A 21275-nucleotide genomic window follows, 5' to 3' on the forward strand; every position below is an offset into this window, starting at 1 on the left:
GTTTTGAAACATTTTGTAATTATTTTTCTGAATTCCTTCTCCTGCATTTCTAAGGCCTGCCGCCTTCCTTCCAGGATGTAGTCCAAGTCTACCTTTAGGTCATTTGTCTCAGACATTTATCTTGTTTCTGGACATGTGCTGATATGGTCATCTGTGTTTGCTTCTTGGACATGTTTAGTGTTTATCTGTTGCCTTAGTACTTAATTGAATATGTGTTTTGGTATTTTTTATGCTTTTTGATTGCCTCCAGGTAGATGTGATCAGGAGATGGGCTTCCCTTTTCACACATATTGCTTGACTAAGTAACTTTCACAGGAGTTGTCTCCTTCCCTGGTGTATAGCAGTTGGTATTGGTTCTTGTCTGGATTTTGGTATTTTATAGAGTATGACTGTAGCTTGACTATATGGCAGCAGTTGCTGTCTCTTCTTGGGTAACATAGGGAGAGAAAATCCCCCAAGGTAAAATGGGGAGCATAAAACAGCAACAGTAAAAAAAAAAGAAAGAAAGAAAAGAGAAAAGAAAACACCACCACCACCAAAAATACCTCGATTGGATACTGTAGTCTCTAATCACAGAAAGGGTAGAGGAGGGAGAGAAGGAAGGAAACAAAATCTGTAGCCTAATATGGGTATAACTTTAATGTCCTCTTTCAGCTTCTTGCCTTCAAAGCCGCCTGATAAATTTCAAGATGCCACTCACTGTTGGTTGTTATGCTATACCTCAGGATGTAATGTAGTTTTCAGCTTGTTTTGTTTTTAAACTCTCTTTCCCTCTCCACACCCTTTGTTCTGGCCTTTTCCCTATTAAAAACAAGTTCAGGGCCGGCTCTTGAGCTGAGAGTATCTGTGCACACGTGTGGCAGAAGAACCCACCAGTAGTTGGGGTGGGGGGTGTCCACTTGCTCAGGCACCCCCTCTAGTCACCAGAATGGAGGGCCAATTAATAGATACAAAAAAAAAAAAAAAAAAAAAAAAAAAAAAAAAAAAGAAAATCAGAAGAAAGCAAAACTGACAAAGTGTATAGTCCACTTTGCTCTGAGATTCCCATGGTTTTATTCCTTGCTGGGTCTGCTCCCCTACTTGGTCTTGCTGATTGGTCTCACCCAAGTTGTTGATTCCGGGTTGCCGAGCTGGGCAGATTCAAAATTGTGAGATTTTTTACTTCTGCTACAAGTTTCGCTAGCTTTCAAACTTTTAAAATATTCCTACCTATGTGGTTCAGAGTTTTGGATCTCTGCTCTGAACCTGCTTTACCTGGTATTCTGTGGTATTTCTGACACCGAACTTCACTGCATCTGTACCCTCTCCGCCATCAAGCTCACTTCCAATTACGCTTCCTTTTTGTGGCCTATAAAGAGCACTGTGAGTCAGAACCCTCTTGATGGCACCTCACAACAACTCAGATCAACAACAAATGACTCTGAGACATATGAACAGACATTCAGCTGGTTCAAGAAGAGCAACAGCAAAACACGTAGCACTTCTTGAGTTTTCAGATTGGCAAAAGGTTAAACAGTGACTATTTTGTGGAGGCATGTGTTTGAGTGTATGTTTGATTCATTCATTGATGAGGGTTGTTGTTGTTATCAAGTCGATTCCGACTTATAGCGACCATGAACAGGGTTTCCGAGACTATAAATCTTTGCAGGAGCAGAAAGCCTCATCTTTCTCCTGCGGAGCAGCTGGTAGTTTCGAACTGCTGACCTTTCGGTTTGCAGCCTGATTCGTAACCACTACACTACCAGAGCTCCATTGTTGAGGGTATAAGGTAAAAATACTTCCACATGTTGCTGGTTGTTGTTGTGAAGTGCCATCAAGTCAGTTCCGACTTACAGCGACTCTGTGTAGGCTTTCCAAGGAGTATCCGGTGAGTTTGAATCTCCGACCTTGCGGTTCAAACCAGCCAGTCCAGTGCATTTATCCCATAGTGCCACACCAGGACTCCTCATTTTGCTGATAGGAGTATAAATAACCCTGATGGGTGACAATTTGTAAGATAAGCACTGAACTGCTAACTGCAAGGTCATCGGTTCAAACCTGCCAGCTGCTCCTTGGACACCATATACCAGGGTCCCTATGAGTTGGATCTGACTTGAAGGCCCTTAACAATAGCAGTCAAAGGTACAACTGCAAAGGCTCTTGGACCCAGCAATTCTTGTTCTGGGAATTTATCCTACACTTGCTCTTGCACTCATGCTCAGCGATGTACAGAGTTCCTCACTGAAGTCCAAGTTCTAATTGCGGACAATTAGGGACAGTCTTTATTAGGCTTCATCTAAACTATGAAATGATGTCTCTGAGTGTGGAGAGGAAAGGGAGACTGTGGAAGAACTTGAGGGAGGAGGATGCATTGTTAATGAAAAAAGCCAAAGGTCAAAGGGTCAAAGAGTGTTTTTAAAGTGCATTTCTGTGAAGGAGAAAAAAAAAATCAAAAAACCATGAGTGTACATATATATATATATGTGTGTGTGTGTGTGTGTGTGTGTGTGTGTATTATATAATATATATATATATATATATATATATATATGTATGTATGTATTGTTGAGTGCCGTTGAGTCGGTTCTGACCCTTAGCAACCCTGTAACTCTGTATAGGGTTTCTGAGGAGCAGCTGGTGAGCTTGAACCACTGACCTTGCAGTTCAAACGACTTTGCATTCTGGCGCATTAACCCATAGTGCCACACCAGGACTCCATATATATGTATATACATATCTGTATATAGTTGTTTTTCTTAAGTGCCATCAAGAGGGTTCCAACACATAGCGACCCTGTGTAGTGTTTCTGAGGAGTGGCTGATGAGCTTGAACCACCGACCTTTCAGTTGAAACTGACCCTTGTGGTCCAGCATGTTAACCCGAAGGGTATTTGTGTGTGTGTGTGTGTGTGTGTGTGTGTGTGTGTGTGAATATGTCATTTGAAAGGGGACAACACATCTGCCATAAGTCAGAACTGACTCAAATGCAATGGGTTTTGGCGCTTTTGTTTGAGTTCAAGCATAAAAGACTTTAAAATTACAAAAAAACAAAACAAAACTGTTGACAGTGGTTTTGTCTAGTTGGGGTCTGGAATTTTAAAAATGTAGATGGGATAAATACATATTTAATTTTTTAACTGTGTTTTATCTACTCAGAGGGGGCCTGGTGTGGCCCTGTAGGGTAAGCACTGGACTGCTAACTGCAAGCTCTGTGGTTGAAACTTCTCAGAAACCCTGTACAGGATCACAGTGATCTATTCCGAATAGTATTAAACATGTAAAAATAAAGTCCACTCATTTTCCACTGACATAAAACCATTGCTCAAACCTTTCCCTAGGGAAGTTGGTGGTTAAGATGAAGGAGTTAGTGAAAGTCTCCCTCCCTTCACCTGACATTTCCCTAACCTGTGGCTGACCTGTCTTTGAAGTCGCTGAACATCAGACAGCCCTTATTGTGGTGCCATGGGCTCAGTGGTCCAGCTGAGCTCCAGTGGGGACAATTCTTCTGTGTTCTTATTCTTGGCTCCAAAGCACAACAGCAGGGGAACCGGAAACAATGTGGAAGGAAGTAAAGGGAAGTGAGGGTTCAAATAGAGAGGAAACAGGAGACAACAATGACTGTGGACAAAGAAAGAGGAGCGAGATTGGAAAATGGTGAATGGTCACCAAATTTGTATGTTTGTTTTAATTCCCAAGAACTTACTCTTCACATATAAAATCTGTAATTCCACATTTCCCAGTTACTACAGTAACTGTTAAGTGATGCGTAACCCAAGAGGTGTCAGTGCTTTTCTTTTTTCCATAAGTTTCTTTGCAATGGGAGGAAATCTTCATGACATGATTGTACTTGAATATATCCCTTTATGACAGCTTGCGTTCTTACTGAAATTGCTAGTATGTGTAATGGGGTCTATAGCCCAAACCCACTGCTTTTAAGTCGATTTTTACTCATGGTCACCCTATAGGACAGAGTAGAACTGCCCGGTAAGATTCCCAAGTCTGTCATCTTTCTCCTGGGGTGTAGCTGGTAGGCTTGAGCAGCTGATCTTCTGGTTAGCAGATCTTCTAACTGGTTGATAGCAGTCTCAGGTTTAGGTACTGGCTGTGTGACAGCCTCTGCCTTTGCCTTATTTTGCTCTTTGAAGACATAGCTTTCTGAAGAGAACCATGATTCCTCAAGACACCCAGCTGAAATGCTTCCTCCTTTGAGAAGTCCTCCTTATTTCTGATGCTCTTCCTGCCTGTCCTCTCTGCCTTGGTGCTTAGATAAAGTATTTCCTCACCAGAAGGGAAAACAAAAGGCCAGGCCTGAGTTCCAGAAGACATCAGTAATACGGTGTGAAAAAGAAACAAGTTTTTGTATCAGTAAAGTAAAACCATGTACCTAAAGTGGTAAACCACTTGTTCCCACATACATTTTGACTCATTTTAGTGTGTATTTTAATTTTAGACGGTGGATCCAGCGGTCTGCTCACACACCTCTCTTTATTTTTGATTCAAAACTATACTCATAGGCTTTTATTCTTTCCTCTTAGCATGGAGATATAAAACTCCCCACCGGGTGGCGTTTGTTGAAAAACTGACCAAGCTTGTTTTGAGCCAGTTGCCCAATTTCTGGAAGCTCTGGATCTCATATGCTAATGGAAGCCTTTTCAGTGAGGTACGTATAGAAATTTGGTTTCGATGGAACAAAGTTCTTGTAAAATTTTAGCATTAAAACATTTATTTTTACTTTGAAGTGATTTTTGAAAGCTTTCAAGGCCAATTGTTGTCAAATATTCTAAGATCAATTAAGAGCACTTAAAAAGTCCTAGGAGTCCTGGTGTGGCAGTGTGGGGTAAAGCACTGGGCCACAAGGTCGTTTTGAACCACAAGGTCGGTGGTTCAAACTCACCAGCCGCTCCTTGGGAACCCTATACAGGACCAGTATGAGTTGGAACTTACTCAACAGCACTTAACAACATCATAAAGCCCTAATTTAATAGTGTTGATCTTGAGCAAGTTAACTATTTTGTGACTCAGTTTACACCTGTAAAAATAGTCAGCATCCAAACCAAAATGTGGTTATAAGGATGAATTTTAGATCAATAAAAGAAAAAACAAGAATGTATATGTTGCTACGCAGGCCAAATCATGGTTGAACTTGCACAGTGAACAAATTACAAAAGAGGAATAAAGTGGTAGCAATTTGCACATGGGTCCAAAATAATCCATATAATTACAGATTTTCCTACTGAGAAAGAAGGGTCACCAAATCTAGTCGTGTTAAAATCAGCTTGCAGAAATTTTTTATGAAACTAAATTTTCACGAGTTGCACATTTATCCTGTTGTTGTTGCTGTTAGGTGCCATTGAGTTGGCACTGACTCATAGCCACCCTATGCACAGCAGAAGAAAACAATGTCCGATCCTGGGCCAACCTCACTACTCTTGCCACACTTGAGTCCATCTATGTTGCCACCTGGCCAATCCATCTCGTTGGGGGTCTTCCTCTTTTTTTCTGACCCTCCATCTTACCAAGCATGATATCCTTCTCCAGCTACTGTTCCCTCCTGACAATATGTCCAAAGTATGAGAGATGAAGTTTGGACATCTTGGCCTCTAAGGAGCACTCTGGCTGCACTTCTTCCAAAACAGATCTATTGGTTCTTTTGGCAGCCCATGGCACTTTTAGTATTCTCCTGCAACACCACAACTCAAAGGCATCAATTCTTCTACGATCTTCCTTACTCACTGTCCAGCTTTTGCATCCATATGAGGTTATTGAAAATACCATGACTCTGGTCAGGCGCACCTTAGTCCTCAAGCTGACATCTTTGCTCTTCAACACTTTCAAAAGGTCATGTGCAGCAGATTTGCCTAATGCAATACGTCGTCTGATCTCTTGACTGCTGCTTCCGTGAGTGTTGATAGTTGATCCAAGAAAAATGAAGTCCTTGACAGCTTCAATCTTTTCTCCATTGATAAGAATGTTGTTTATTGGTCCAGTGGTGAGGATTTTTGTTTTCTTTACATTGAGATGTAATCCATATCGAAGGCCCTTTGATCTTCATCAGTAAATATTTTAAGTCTTCTTCACTTTCAGCAAGCAAGGTTGTATCATCTGCATATCGCAGGTTATTAATGAGTCTTCCTCCAATCCTGATGCCACGTTTTTCTTCATAGAACCCAGCTTCTCAGATTATTTGCTCAACATACAGGTTGAATAAATATGGTGAAAGAATATAACCTTGTCACACACCTTTCTTAATTTTAAAACATTCAGTGTTCACATGCTCTGTTTGAACAACTGCTTCTTGGTCCAGGTACAGATTCCTCATGAGCACAACTAAGTGTTCTGGAATACTCATACTTCTTAATGTTGTCCATAGCTTGTCATGATCCACACAATCGATAGGCTTTGCATAGTCAGTAAAGCACTGGTAAACATCTTTCTGATATTCTCTGCTTTTAGCCAAGAGCCATCAGACATCAGCAATGATCTCTTGTTCCACGGCCTCTTCTGAATCTGGCTTGAACCTCTGGAAGTTTGCTGTCAGTGTATGATTGTAGCCATTTTCTGTATTACCTTTAACAAAACTTTACTCTCTTGAGATATCAACGAGATTGTCTGATGATTTCGCATTCCATTGGGTCACCTCTCTTTGGAATGGGCACAAATACAGATCTCTTCCAATCAGTTGGCCAGATAGTTGTCTTCCAAATTTCTTGGCAGAGATGAGTGAGTGGCTCCTGTGCTGCCTCACTTTCTTGAAAGATTTCAATTTTTATTCCATCAATTCCTGGTGCCTTGAATAGTAGAGAAACATTTATCCTAATGTCTTATTTATAATATAATTGGTAGCGTATAAAATCTGAACATAAACTAATGACAAACTTTCTGTATAACGCGTGGAAATCAGGTTTATCACTAAATAATTGCACCCAAAATGCCGTATAAAAGGCTCCCAGGACCTGGAATGTGGATCACCTGACATGCTTCATCCGAGCTCCTGAGGAGGCCCCATCCTGTTAGATCAAGGTAGCTAACTGCTGTGAGGTCTGCATGGAAGAACTCTCCACAGGCCTGGGCCATGTTAGAGGCTGCGGGGTCTTCCTGACAGTATTGGCTGTGCCATGCTCCTTCGGGGCTTGCCTGCAGAGAAGGTTGGTGTGGACAAGGGCTGTGCCTTTTTCGCACAGAGACACAGCTTTTGTGGTTCAAGGCAGAGATTGTGTACTTTGGGGTCTTCCCTGTCATCCATGGGTATGAATAACACCGATATTAAAGATCAATGTTGTTCTCTGCAGCTTTTCTCTATGGGTTGGAACCGATTCGAAGGCACTTAACAACAACATCAATGTATTCTTCTTTCCTTTCATTTTAGCAGTTTGTGAGTTTACCTTATATGTGAACATTCAAATACTAAATTTTAGCAATAAATAGTTTATGCCACCACTTTCTTATCTTCCTTTTGTATTACTTGGTTATGTAAGAGCTCTATTGAGAAGATAATTGTACAGAAAAAGGTCTTCTTTCAAAAAGTAAATGTAGAGTTTGGCTGGTCATCATCAGGACAAAGCTTAGAAAGAGTGCTTTAACTTGCACTTTGCAGGTGTCCTGAGTGGTTTTCTTCAGGCTCCGTTTTTAGCATGCCATGTATCACGCTGCACTTTTATTAATATCAGCTCAGTGTGGTTCAGTGTGCTGAGCCCGAGTGTTGGGTTTTTCCCTCTGCCACATGACCACAGCTGTACTGCTGGGTTGGTGACTTCCTTTCCTCATCTGCTCCATTAGCGACCAGACTGCTCATGAGAACTGGGAAGGCTGGGTGTGTCCATGTCAGTGCCCAGTGCTCACAACCCGTCCTACAGAACGCTATTTCTACGTCCATACAGTTGCTTGTGAGGGTTAAGTGAAGTGCTTCGAGCTGTGTTTGGCAGCTGTGTGAGTTGGCGCTTATTTGTTAGAATAAATATTTATTCCGGTATTTGAAAACTCATCTGCCTGGCACATAGTAATTGTTCAGTGAACATTTGTTTAAAAAAAAAAATGTGGGCTGATGAAAATAGTGCTAGGTGATGTCCAGATGGGTGAGTTCATCTAAAGAATAAGCTCCTTCGGGAATGGAAATGTGTGCTGAACCTTTGTTCACAGTCTTGTCAACTCCTATAGGTGGTCCATCACATATGGAGTCCGCTAGTCTATAAAACCAGAAGAGAGAGTTCTAGATTTGGGATGTTGTTGTGCACAGGGAATAGATTTCTCCTCCTAATAGATCATACCTAGTTTTAGTTAAAATATAAATGAAATATTTAGTTGTAGATAAAAAGTAAATGAGGTACTTCAGGGCTCATGAACAAGACTAAACCCACAAAACTAAAACAAGTACCACCGAATCGATTCCAACTCGTGGCAGCCCTGAAGGACAGAGTAGGCCTGTGCCTTAGATTCTGAGACTGCCTGTCTTTATAGGACAGATGGTCTCCTCTTTCTCACTTGGGTTCCTGATCAGTAACACTGGCACCGAAACACATGAGTTCAGTCAGCTGTACCAAGTTGGATATATCTGTGGTAGTTCTAAATATTAATGGTCATACTTTCATACTTCTGACATGTTGATAGAAGAGACCAGTCCCTTGAGAAGGACAGTATGCTTAGTAAAGTGGAGGGACAGCAAAAAGGAGGAAGACCCCAACAACATGAGTTGGTACCGTGACATCAAGAGTGGACTCAAGAGTAGCAGTGATTGTGAGGATGGTGCAGTACGGGCGGTGTTTCCTTCTGTTGGACTGAGGGTTGCTATGGGGTCAGAACCAACTCCACGGAACCTAACAACAACAAGAGCAACAAGTGTTTGTAAAGGTTTCTTAAAAGTTTATATTGATAATTATTAAATATAATTACCTTTACAGATTTAGGCATGTTTTAAAACTGTTTAGTTGCCAGTGAAAAGCCAGACATGTACCAAAGGAATGAAGGAATTCTGCAAATGTCTTTACACATGTGAGTCTTATGAGTAACAGTTGGAAATAAATTAATATTAGGAAGAGCTTTTGATAGTGTTTAACCCCATAAGGAGCCCAGGTGGCACAATAGGTCAGGTACTCATTTGCTCACTGAAGGGTTTGTAGTTCTAACCCACCTAGGAGCAGCTCCCTGGGAGAAAGTCTTGGGGATTTGTTACTGTGAAAATTTGTTGTTGTTAGGTGCCATGGAATTGGCTCTAACTCATAAGGCTCCGTGTACTACAACATGAAGCCCTGCCGGGTCCTGCACCGACCTTTCAAGCATTCTTGTGCCTGAGACTGGTACTGCCTAGGGAGTGCTGTGGGGCAGTTTTACTTTGTCACATTGGGTCATGATGAGTCAAAATCTACTGGATGACATACAACAACAATTTAACCTAATGCAAAAAAGTTTCACTATTAAACACATTTTACTTGAAATTTCTTATTTTGGAACTATCTTGCTTTATTGAGAGCCTGTCCGTTAAAGATTTAGATGGTATTTCCAACAGTTAAAAAAAATAGTTCTACAAACCAGTCAAGTCCATGTGAAATAACATATGTGAATCAAAACAGTGAAATCTAGCCGTTGGTCTTACCACAAAGTAGTTTTGGTCTGTGTGTGCAGGAAAGCGTTAAGGTTTAATTAGCGAAATGGTGAGTGGAAGGTGAAGATTGTACCATTAGATATAGTTTAATGTAGTATTTTTCTGGATGAAAGTCTTTAAAGCATCAAAATGTAATTTTTAAACATTAGAAATAAAGCACTTAAGACATTGTCATGATTCATAGTGTGTAAGTTCAAATGTACTTTGTGTTGCAAACTTAGGTTTTCTTTTAGAAACAAGGCAAACCAGATTCGTTCCCACTCAGTCAATTCTACAACAGACAAAGTGGAACTTCCATAGAGGTTCCCAAGGTAGTCAGTCTCTCTAAAAGCACAGTGCCCTAGCTTTCTCCCACAGCAAGACTGCTGTGTTTGAACTGCCTCCCTTACAGTTTGGTTTTTAACAGTTAGCAGCTAAGTACTTATCCACTGTGCCACTAGGCCACAGCTCCTCAGTTCAATATGTGGGCATGCTCCATCAAATTTAAACATTGGATATTGTCGTCGTTAAGTGTCGTGGAGTTCGTTCCAACTCACAGCAACCCTGTGTAGGTTTTCCAATGAGCTGCTGGTGAGTTTGAACTTCTGACCTTGCGGTTCAAAGCAACATGTGGTTGAATGCTTATCCTACAGCGCCATCCAGAACCCTGGAACATCGGATAACTGTATTTTTAATGAAAAATTACAAGGTGTATGCTTTACAATTAATTTCCCCCTTTCTCCACTTTTTACATCTTTGTAGCTTGCTAAATTATTCTGCCTGGTTGTTGTTGTCGTGACGTGCCATCGAGTCAGTTCCAACCCGTAGCAACCCTGTACAGGGTTTCCAGGAGCGGCTGGTGAGCTTGAACCGCTGACTCTGCAGTTCAAATTGCTTTGCAGTCTGTTGCATTAACCCACAGTGCCACACCAGGACTCCATTCTGTCTAGTAGATGTGATTATTTGTAGGCAAAATTGTTCTGGTAAAATCTAGCCTTCATTTAGTTAATGATGTGTTCTAACCACTGATTTTCAGTCTTTTCTTTGGTTTAAAATATTTCACAAAACACATGACTATGAAGTAGTCGTAGAGTTTAATGGTGGTGGTGCTGGTGGTTTGCTGTGCAGTCAGTTCTGACTCATAGCGACCCTGCTGCGTAGCATTTCCAAGGCTGTCAATTGTTACGGGAGCAGAAAGCCTCAGCTTTCTCCGACAGAACAGCTGGTAGTTTCAAATTGTTGACTCTGAGGTTAGCAGCCCGACGCTACCAGATCTCCTTTTAGAGTTAAATAGGCCCATTATAGAAAAAGCTGTCTTGGGGCTGCAACTGTAGATGGCTGCTTTGGTGACGAAGTACTCGGGATTGTGTAGGGAGCGTAATTCCTGGCATGACCCTCACTGAGGCGGACTGAGACCTGAGGGCCTTTCTTCGTGAGTTCAGGCCACTGCTCCAGAAGAGACCACAGAGTCACGGCAAGGATGAAGGTGACGTCACAAGGCACAGGCTTCTTACCAGTGGGCAGTAGTTAGTTAGTCCAGCTTCCAGCATCCACACGAAATGTGCACACCTTCACTTAGCCCTGTGTTGCCTTCTTAACCCTTTTGGAGATGAATTAGGTGTGTTGCGTTTTTGCAGAGTAGATTACATAGGGTTGTGCCTGGCAGGTAGTCCTTGTAAGGGGTGTTCTGTCATGTCGAGACCTAGTGCTTGGGACTTTTTAAAGAAGGTGCTTAGATGAGGTGCTGTAGAATAAACACTGGACTGTTAACTGCAAGGTCGGCGGTTCAAACCCATCAGCTGTTCTTTGGGAACCCTATCCACAGTCACTGTGAGTTGGAGCCAACTTCGCAGCACTGAACAACTGTGATCTTCTCAGCACTTGTGCTTTGTACAAAAACAGACTCACAGAGGGTGGGAAGATTGTCATTCGTTCACCAAAGTGTTCAGAACCGAGATGTGAAATGGCCCCTTGCCTTAGCTCTCGGGAAAAAGAACTTGAGATATTTTCCCTGTATCCTCTGAAGAGTACCTTTTGCCTAGTTTTCTGCTCCAGCGGATTTGTTACTTTTGTGTCCAGATAAGTTGATATTTCCTGGGTCAGTTATAAATTTTAGGTTTGGAATGATTTGTCTGGCCCTGGACCCCAGCCTTTCCTGCGACAATTGGAGTACACCTTTCAGGGACTGGTCAGTCTACACACCAGTGTAGCATCTGTAACTATAAAATGACATGGACGTCTGACTTCACAGGGAAGAAGGAGGGTCAACTGAACATCAGGCCAAGACCAGTCCCATGAGGCAGAGGTCAGACATGCCTCCACCTTTGAACACCCTCCCAAGGCATACCCCCCTTGCTTGCTTGTTTGATATAGTGACCACACAGAACTCAGATGATATTTAGGATTGGGTGATTTTTTTTAGGTAAGTTAGAACAGGTTCAGAAATGCTTAGGATACAGTTCTTCCAGTCAGGCAGGCCTCTCTCTGGTCCTCGGCCTCTCAGCCATCTGGCCCTTTGGCCTCTGTCCTGATTGGACGAGCTTTACAAAGCTCTTTTCGAGCTGCCAGTAAATGTCCATGTGGCACGTGAGCCAGAAGGCATTCAGCTCTAGCTTCCTGCTAGTCTACCTTCCCAATTCCTGGCCTGAAGGCGCCCCATGCCACAAGTGATACTTCTGCCAGAAGGCACTCCGCTTTCTTGTTCTGTGGGCTGGGAAACCACTGCTCTTGGTGCTGCTTCGCCTCTCCTTTGCCACTTGTATGTGTCCTAGATTGAAGAGGTTCAGCTCAGAGATCTCTGGGTTCCAAGGATTCACTCCACTCTTGGCTCTTTTTGATGGTAGTGAGATCCTCCTCCCTCTTCTGCAATGGTTCATTTCATACACAGCAGGATGGGAGAACTGAGCAGTCACCTCCTTAGAGTCCCATAAACCTGATTTGCACGATCCCACCTGGTCATTTAGTAGCAGTTACAAGGACTAGAAGAGTCATGGGGTCCTGGTGTGGCACTGTAGAATAAGCATTGGCCTACTGACTGCAAGGCCAACAGTTCAAACCCACCGACTGCCCCTTGGAAACCCTATGCAGGGTCACCATGAGTCAGAACCGATTCAACAACACTTAACAATGACAACAAGAGTCATATCTCAGTTGTTGTTGTTAAGTGCCATCGAGTTGGTTCCAACCCATAGCGACCCTGTATAGGGTTTCCGAGGAGTGACTGGTGAGCTTGAACCACAGACCTTGCAGTTCAAATGGTTTTGCAGTCTGGTGCATTAACCCACAGTGCCACACCAGGACTCCAGTAGTAGCACCCGGCAAATGAAGTATCTGTGACCTACCAAGAGAGGATTGCTTAGTTTGTGGCCCTAGTGGGGCAGCCATGCCTTGAAATTGACAAGGGATTAGACAGATATGCAAACAATCCCCCAGAGGCTTTTAACAGAAGAAAATTTGGAAGAGAAGCAGCAAGAAGAAGCAGAAAGAGGAAAGAAGCGGAGAGGGGATGAGGTGGGAGGTGGGGAAGGGGGCCAGGAATCGCCTACATCAGAGCTGTCACATGGGTCAGGGACTGTAGCTCTGAAGACAGTGACTAGCCTGGAATGGTTCACTGGTGGAGCCAGAAGAGAAATACCCAAACGGGACAGAGCTTATGCTAGCAGATTTTATGGTGGCAGATGGCAGGGCCAAAAGGAGTCTGTCCTGAGGATCTTGTGTGAGGTGACCGAGAGAAGGCCTGCGTGGCCAGGCACAGTTGAGAGCTACCCTGCACTGGTCTGCAAGCTTCCTTATCCGGAGCCGTGCCCCATTATAGCCACTTCACTGCAGCTGGTCTCTGGGAGTTCTGTGTGGTCAGTGCCATGGCTTAGCAAACCCAGAAGAAAAGTATGCTGAGAAACGGGGTTATATGAAGAAGAACGTGACATCAGGACTAGAGGAAGACTTATTAACAGCCTGCAGTATGCAGATGATACAACCTTGCTTGCTGAAAGCAAAGAGGAATTGAAGTGTTTATTGACAAAGATCAAAGACTACAAAGCCTTCAGTATGGATTACACCTCAGCATAAAGAAAACAAAAATCCTCACAACAGGACCCATATGCAACATCCTGATCAACAGAGGAAAAGCAAACGTTGTGAAGGATTTTGTTTTACTGGGGTCTACAACAAGCGTGTGGAAAAATGTAATTAAAAGATGAAAAGAAAAAGTACAAGCTTTCTCAACATAAGCTCCATCAAGCTCAACACACCTTTATAAGCAGTGACATCAGTCCCTCAGTCCATCCAAGAGAAATGACGGTTCTGAGGACTGAGGCATAACAATGCAACTTCTCCTTTCCATTACTAACTGGAAAAAATGGCTGCCTGGTAAAGACGATGTAAGATTAGGAAACAAAAAAGTCAAGAGAACAAAATCAGGAGTATAAGGTAGAGATACCCAATGGTTTCCCATGAAAACTATCATTCCAAAGAAAACTAATACCCAGTGGAATGTGGACACAACTGAACATACTAGTATCATACATGCACAGGGAACCTCCAGAAATTCAAGGCAGATTCGGAAGAGGATGCGGAACCAGGGGTATCATTACTGATGGATCTTGGTTGATGTATGTATGTGATACGTGGGATGTGTCACACATGTATGGCAGACACACATACACACAGGTCTGTGGCTAAGATAAACATGACTGTTTCCTTCCTGGATAAACAAGCCAATATACCTAAAAGACCAACAAAAAAACAATTTAAATTCTGGTAATGATTATACTTCTCTGCTGGTTCACTAATTCATTGTAGTGGCTGCACAGAACTCAAACACCCTACTCACAGTTGCGGGGTTTATTAGGGACATGAACAGGTTACAGGATGGGGTCAGAAATGCTCAGGACATAGCTGTTCCAGTCAGCTGATGATAAATGCCCATAGGACACACCACTCGACCATAAGTCTCAGCGTGAGGGCCCTCAATTTTAGCTCCACAGGTCAGCAAACCTAGCTCCCCTTGCTTAAGTGCCTGGAGATACCCCACTACAGGCAAGCCTCCTGCCCTAAGTCACTCTGCTTCACTTACTCTGGGGGCTGGGAGGCCGCTGCTCCGTCTGCTGCTCCTGTGCCCCTCCTCCAGTGCCACAGCATCTGCCCCTGGGTCAAGGAGGTTCAGTGTCCAGGGATGCCAAGGTCCAAAAGACATGCTGACCTCCTGGCTCGTCTTGGACAGTGGAGAGCTCCCCCTCCTGCTTCCGAGATGACTCATTTGATACCCATGTTAGAGTCTCCATTTTTTACAGTTCTGTGACCTCTGCTGCCATCCATAGTGAATCATGTCACCTTTCAGTAGCTCCTCTCACCATCTATTACCCAAATCCTGCAGGGCAGACACGTCCTTAGGTAGGAGTTACAGAATGTGGCTAGCAGAGACATTGGGCCATTCACTTCAGCACACCCACTCATTGCTGCTCCAGGAATGATCTGATGGGACAAAAGTCAAATTGGGAAAGCTGTGGAGGTTTCCCAGATAGAAAACAGTGGTGGTTTGAGGGAAGGTTTTGGTAGTAGAGTTGGTGATTTCTGATAGCTTTGGTTTGTGTTTTGGAGCGAGTGTTTACAGCCCTTACCGATGGCTGCGATGTAGGAGATTTATGCAGCTATTCAGGTGCGATGCACAGTTAGACTCCTGAGTATTTGTGCCTTGAAGACTTGAAGAACATGCCTGGAGGGGAAACAGAAATCAGACTGTCATTGTTAATGTGTTAAGCTTGAGATGCTTGTGAGTTATTCAGGAAGAGACATGCAGTGGGCAATTTGAGTGTCAAATCTGGATCTCAGTGGGGAGATTTTGATTGGTAATAAAAATTGGGAAGGTATTAGAGATGATAATTGAAGCCATGAGAAGGAATAAAGAAGAGAGAGTGTTCGAGACTATGACCTAACAAACCTCAACATGCAGAGAAGAGTTTCTTAGGACTTTAGTAAGCAGGGCACCCATTGGTTTGTCTACACCAAGGCTCAGTTGCCCCCACATGGTGGGACTGAGTGTTCATTACAGTATCACGTTTGAGACTGTGTGGACTGGCCACCTTCCGAGCCCCTCAGACCCCATGCAGGAATGTCCTGTGGACAGTTTTGGGCACAGTCACTATGCACCTGGCTCTCTGCAGGCTGCTTCCTGACCCTCTGGCCACTCCTGCTCACTGTGGTCTGTGAACTGCTCTAGAAACCTAAGTGTTTCACTCCCTTGTTTAAAACACTCCTAACATCAGTAGTTCCAACCTAACACTTAGTAGAGCAGCAAGAGGCTTGTTTATGAAAACTGCACCTGGGGGGCTTTAGAAAGATGAGTAACTTCTTGTTGGAATAAAGTGTCCCTGCTTCCCACTTGTCTTGAAATTAAAGTGAGAACCATGTGCTCCTGAGTGTAATCCTGGTGTGCAAAGAATCTTGAATGTCATGAACTCAACAGTTTGTTTACTGAGTGGACATTGAAGTGACTTTTATGTTTCGTATTTGATATCTTGGTGTGGTGCTGTGGGATACAGCACATAACCACAAGGTTGGCAGTTCAAGTTCACCAGCTGCTCCTCGGAAACCCTACACAGGATCACTAGGAGTTGGAACTGACTCCACAGCACTTCACAACAAGACAACAACAGCATATGCCTTTAATCCTTTCAATCAAAAGTGAGTTATTAAAAAGAAGAAGAAAAATATCACACCAATTAACGTACAATTTAGAGATAAGTATAATTTGGAGTCTAAAGGGGTATAAGGAGCTCTGGTAGCATAGTGGTTAATGGGCTGCAAGCCTCAAGATCAACAATTTGAAACTACCAGCTGTTCCGCTAGAGAAAGATGAGACTTTCTGCTCCTGTAAAGATTTACAGCCTTGGAAACTGTACAGGGTCGCTCTTGAGTCAGAAGTGACTCCACGGCATATGACATCAACAAAGGGGAGTTATATATCTGTGAGTGTGCTGACCAGTTGTTAGCAAGCATGTCTCGTATGTTTGCTAGAAATCTCTGAGAGTTCTAATTCGTTTTACTCATTCATGTTATAGCAGTCAGTACAGAAATCTGTAGCCTTATATGTTGTTGTTGTTGTTAAGTGCCGTTGAGTTGGTTCTGACTCAAGTGACCCTGTATAGAGTTTCCGAGGAGCAGCTGGTGAGTTAGAATCTCTGACCTTGCAGTGCAAATCAACCTTGTGGTCTACTGCTTATCCTGTAGCACCACACCAGGACTGCATACATACATATATGTTATATTTATGTATCTATGCAGGATTATACTCAGGTGTATTCATATATAAGGAGCCCTGGTGATGATATGGGCTAGGCCTGTTGTGGTTTGAGCCCACCAGCCGTTTCACTGTCTGCTCCCAATAGTCTTTAAAACCCTATACATGGCACTGTGAGTCGGATTCGACTTGAAGGCAGTGGTTTGGTTTAGTTTGGTTATATTTGTATATGTTGTTGTTGTTATGTCCCATTGAGCCAGTTCTGAATCATAGTCACCTATGCACAACAGAATTAACTGTCTGGTCCTGTGCCCACCGCACAATCATCGCTACGCTTGAGTCCCTTGCTGCTGTCACTGTGCCAGTCCATCTTTTTGGGGGGTCTTCCTCTTCTTCACTGACCCTCCACTTTACCAAGCATGATGTCCTTCTCCAGGGACTGGCCCCTCCTGATAATATGTCTGAAGTTTGAGAGACACAGTCTGGCCATCCTGGTTTCTAAGGGGCCTTCTGGCTGTACGTCTTCCAAAACAGATTTGTGTGTTCTCTGGTAGTCCATGGTACTTTCAATAGTCTTCTCCAACACCATAATGCTTCAGTTTTTCTACAGTCTTCCTTATTCCTTGTCCAACTTTCACATACATATGAAACTATTGAAAATACCATGGGTTGGGTCAGGTGCACCTTTCTCGTTCGTTAAGTGCTGTTGAGTCAGTTCAGACTCATAGAGACCCTGTATGGGTTTCCGAGGAGCAACTGGTGAGCTTGAACCGCCGACCTTGCAGTTCAAACTGACTTTGCAGTCCAGCACAGTACCATACCATATGTATAGATGTATTTATATATATTTAAATATAAAATTTAAACTTTAAAAAATTTACTTAACGTCAGTATCGAAATCATTTGTAGGGCAATTTCTTTTAACTTGAGATATCTGTTTTAAAAAATGTCTTCAACCAATAGTATCTTCCACTAAGTTTATAACTTTAAAAGGTACCTGAATTATGTTATCAATATGTCAGATTTTTTTCTACCTCAGTTTGTTGTTTTGCAATCATTTCTGTATTTGAAATGTTTCCTAAGTTTGCACTTCTAGAGCATTTTATATAATAATATTTAGTGGTTATAAACATTTGGTAGTAAACTCCAATTTCGCTTTTTGTCATTCTGGTTTCCCACATATGACTTCAGGTAAGAAGAGAAATGTCATAGGAAAACAGGAATTGAATTAGTGAACAGACAAAAAATGAATCCTTGAATTTCTCAAATTCCTAAAATCCTTGAAAGAGCAATGGCATGTATATGTATAAATATATATACGTATATATATGTATTTGTTGTTGAGTGCTGTCGAGTCAATTCTGACCCGTAACAACTTTGTGTAGGGTTTCCAAGGTGCAGCTGATGAGCTTGAACCACTAACCTTGCAGTTCAAATCACTGCAGTCCGACACATTAGCCCACAGCTATGAGTCAGAACTGACCTACTGCACTAAACAACAGCAACAACATATGGATGCATATATATGTACACACACACAGAGAATGATTTTAGTATGAGGACAGATAAAATGCTAATTTTACTTGTTGGCTGTCCAGTCTTTGCAGAAAGCGAGATGTCATCCCAGGTTTCCTATAGGCCACTCCCAGTTACCCTTCCTTTCGTTTCTGTACTTGCCAATGAGAATTGATGTTGGAACCCATCCAACTTTTAGGTTGAACCACACGGAGTTGTTGATGAAATAGCAAATGAAATAACAACAACAAAAAAAACCCCAGTAGCTTCAACAAGAGCTTTTATCAACAAGAGGTTTATTTATTTATTTTTTATTTGGTTTTAGAAAGTTCTCATTGGAATAAGAAAGGTTTTCTGATTGATCAGTTACATGAGTTGATGGGCCTGTCTAATCAAGTTAGAATCATATTTCTTGCTCTCTTTGTATTCAATCCCTAATACATTTCTTATTCTTCTAAACTGTTACTGAAAGCCAGCTAATTATGTTTTTGTTTTTCTTCATTTTTAAGACTGCCGAGAAGTCAGGCCAGATTGAGAGATCAAAGATTGTAAGGCAAAGACAAAATGATTTCAAGGTACGTTCAGAGTAAGTATGTGGACTTTTTCACAGGGCAAGGACTTTTCCCCCGAAGCTGCTGGATGACTTCCTGTATACTGAAGATGCTCTTTCTCATTTAGGCACATGCTTTCGTTTATGCCATTTCAGTGCAGTGTCATTGGTTGTCTGATTTTAGAAAATGATTCAGGAGCTGATGCACTCGCTCGTGAAGCTGGCCCGCGGTGCCTTGCTCCCGTTCACCATCCGAGACAGCGACGTGCAGCAGTATGGAGGCTGGGAGGGCAAGGCTGGCCTTTCAGGGCAGTGGCTCGCCCATGCCGTTCAGACTATACGGTAAGAAAGCAGGGCACCTGCTCCCGAAGAGAGGCAAAACTGTCTTTTTGAAAAAAGTACAGGCTGTGACTTTTAATGCATTTAACAAAGAAGACATTTTAATTGAATACTTTCTGCACTTTTGACCTCCCCTAGTTCCCATTTGGAGTCCTGGTGTGGTGCTGTGAGCTAATGTGTCACACTGCAAAGTTGTTTGCACTGCAACATCAGTGGTTCAAGCTCACCAGCTGCTTCTTGGAAACCCTATACAGGGTCGCTATGGGTCAGAATCGACTCAACGGCACTTAACAACAACAACAGTTCCCATTAGTTCTCATGTGAAAATTAAAGTCTTAAATTGCCCAGTTTTGTTTGACAGGAGCACTACACTTTCTGGACATCTGTTTATTGCTTAGTTCACTGTTGCTGCTATGTTGTTGTTGTTAAGTGCCCTCGAATCGTTTCCAACTCATAGTTGACCCTGTGTAACATTTTGAGGAGCAGCTGGTAAGTTTGAACCATTGACCCTATCCTATACAGTGGGTTTTAAATTTCCTGGTTCTAACCTTGCCATCAAGGAACTCTGGTAGCGTAGTGGTTACAAGTTGGGCTGCTAACCTCAAAGTCAGCAGTTTGAAACTGCTAGCGAGCGGTTCTGCGAGAGAAAGATGAGGCGTCCTGCTCCCGTAAAGATTTACAGCCTTGGAAACCCTATACAGGGTCACTGTGAGTCGGAACCGACTCGACAGTACACCGCCATCACTACCAACCTCGCCAGTCTCACTCAGTCTCTGTCCTTAAAACTACAGTGCCCTACAGTGTCACACCAGGACTCCAGTGCCACTATGTTGTTAAGTGCCAGTGAAGTCAGTTCCAGCTCCTAGCAATCCTGCATGGGATTTCCGAGGCAGCTGGTGGGTTCAAATCGCTGATCTTAGGTTCACAGTCCTGTGCTTACCTTATGGAACCAACTCACTCCCATTGCTGCTATATCACTGTAGAAATGATGTTGTGGGGGTGTCAGACCTCCTCATCTAACTTCACAAGAGGACATAACTCTTCACCAGGGTCAACAGCCCAAGGCCCTGGATACTCGGAGGTGGAGGTCTAACGTAGCCTCCACCTCTCCCAGGGCTCGCTCTGCTATCTGCTGATTGGATGGTTTGTTGAATGGGCGCGCTGAACTCACAGACCTTACACTTAGGGCATTTAGTCAGAAAGTAACTGGTTGCAGTTTAGGGTCAGAAGCAACTCGCGATGCAATCTTTGACCAGGACAGCTTCTGCTTAGCTGTGCTCAGGCAAATGTAACAAAGCTCTTTCGTTCTGCCAACAAGTGCCCAGGGGCATCTCACTCTTGCTCCATGGGTCTGCAAGCGCAGCTCTGCTGCCAAGTGCCGGGAGGCACCCCGCTCTACCAGGATAGGATGTCTCCTGTGCGAAGGTGCTCAATTCTTTCACATGGTGGGCCACACGCCCACTGGAACCACCTTGCTCCATGGGTGAAAGCACGCCCCAGCTGTCTCACTAGTCTCCTGACTTTGTCGCTGCCGTTTTCCAGCCATCCTGCCCCATCTCCGGTGTGAGAGCTCTCTGTGTCTTTGCCTCCTGTTCTAGGACTTACTTCCTCAGCCCAGGCACTCTGGGGTCAAAGGTTGTGTGCGCTGTCCATTTCTTCTTGGTGATGGGGGCCCCTCACTTCCCACCTGTAGGACAGCGCACGTCAAGCCGAGTGGATGGCAGAATTAACCAGTCCCCTATCAGAGTGACCCACTGCACCACAATTCCAGTCTGTTATGGCCTTTCTTGTCATCTTGGTCAGCATGTTCCAGCGTGTACACTCGTGACGAATGATGAGGAATATAGAGTTGTGGGCGGTGTGTGCTGTGGGGTCGGTTCTGACTCATAGGGACCCTGTGGGGGGGTTTCTGAGGCCGTAAGTCTTTCTGGGAGCATCTGGGAATCTGAAATCCCAGCTCGTACCCCACTGCACTACCAGGGCTCCTTTAACAAAGAGTTGCTATTGTTGTTGAGTTGGTTCCAACTCATAGCGACCCCGTATTGGGTTTCCAAGATTTTAAATCTTCTCAGGAGCAGAAAG

The 21275-nt window shown here is 43.4% G+C and overlaps 1 protein-coding gene across 1 annotated transcript in view; it reads left to right on the forward strand.

The window, feature by feature from the left end:
• EXOC2 (exocyst complex component 2) overlaps positions 1 to 21275 on the forward strand; it is a 260684-nt gene that overhangs the window by 118592 nt on the left and 120817 nt on the right. Inside the window, exons 12-14 of the mRNA XM_006870567.1 lie at positions 4514 to 4638; positions 18814 to 18879; positions 19039 to 19196. Coding sequence (XP_006870629.1) covers positions 4514 to 4638; positions 18814 to 18879; positions 19039 to 19196 — 349 coding nt within the window. The remainder of the gene's footprint in view (positions 1 to 4513; positions 4639 to 18813; positions 18880 to 19038; positions 19197 to 21275) is intronic.

This window comes from Chrysochloris asiatica, unplaced genomic scaffold, assembly GCF_000296735.1.
Source record: "Chrysochloris asiatica unplaced genomic scaffold, ChrAsi1.0 scaffold00144, whole genome shotgun sequence".
Taxonomy (NCBI): domain Eukaryota; kingdom Metazoa; phylum Chordata; class Mammalia; order Afrosoricida; family Chrysochloridae; genus Chrysochloris; species Chrysochloris asiatica.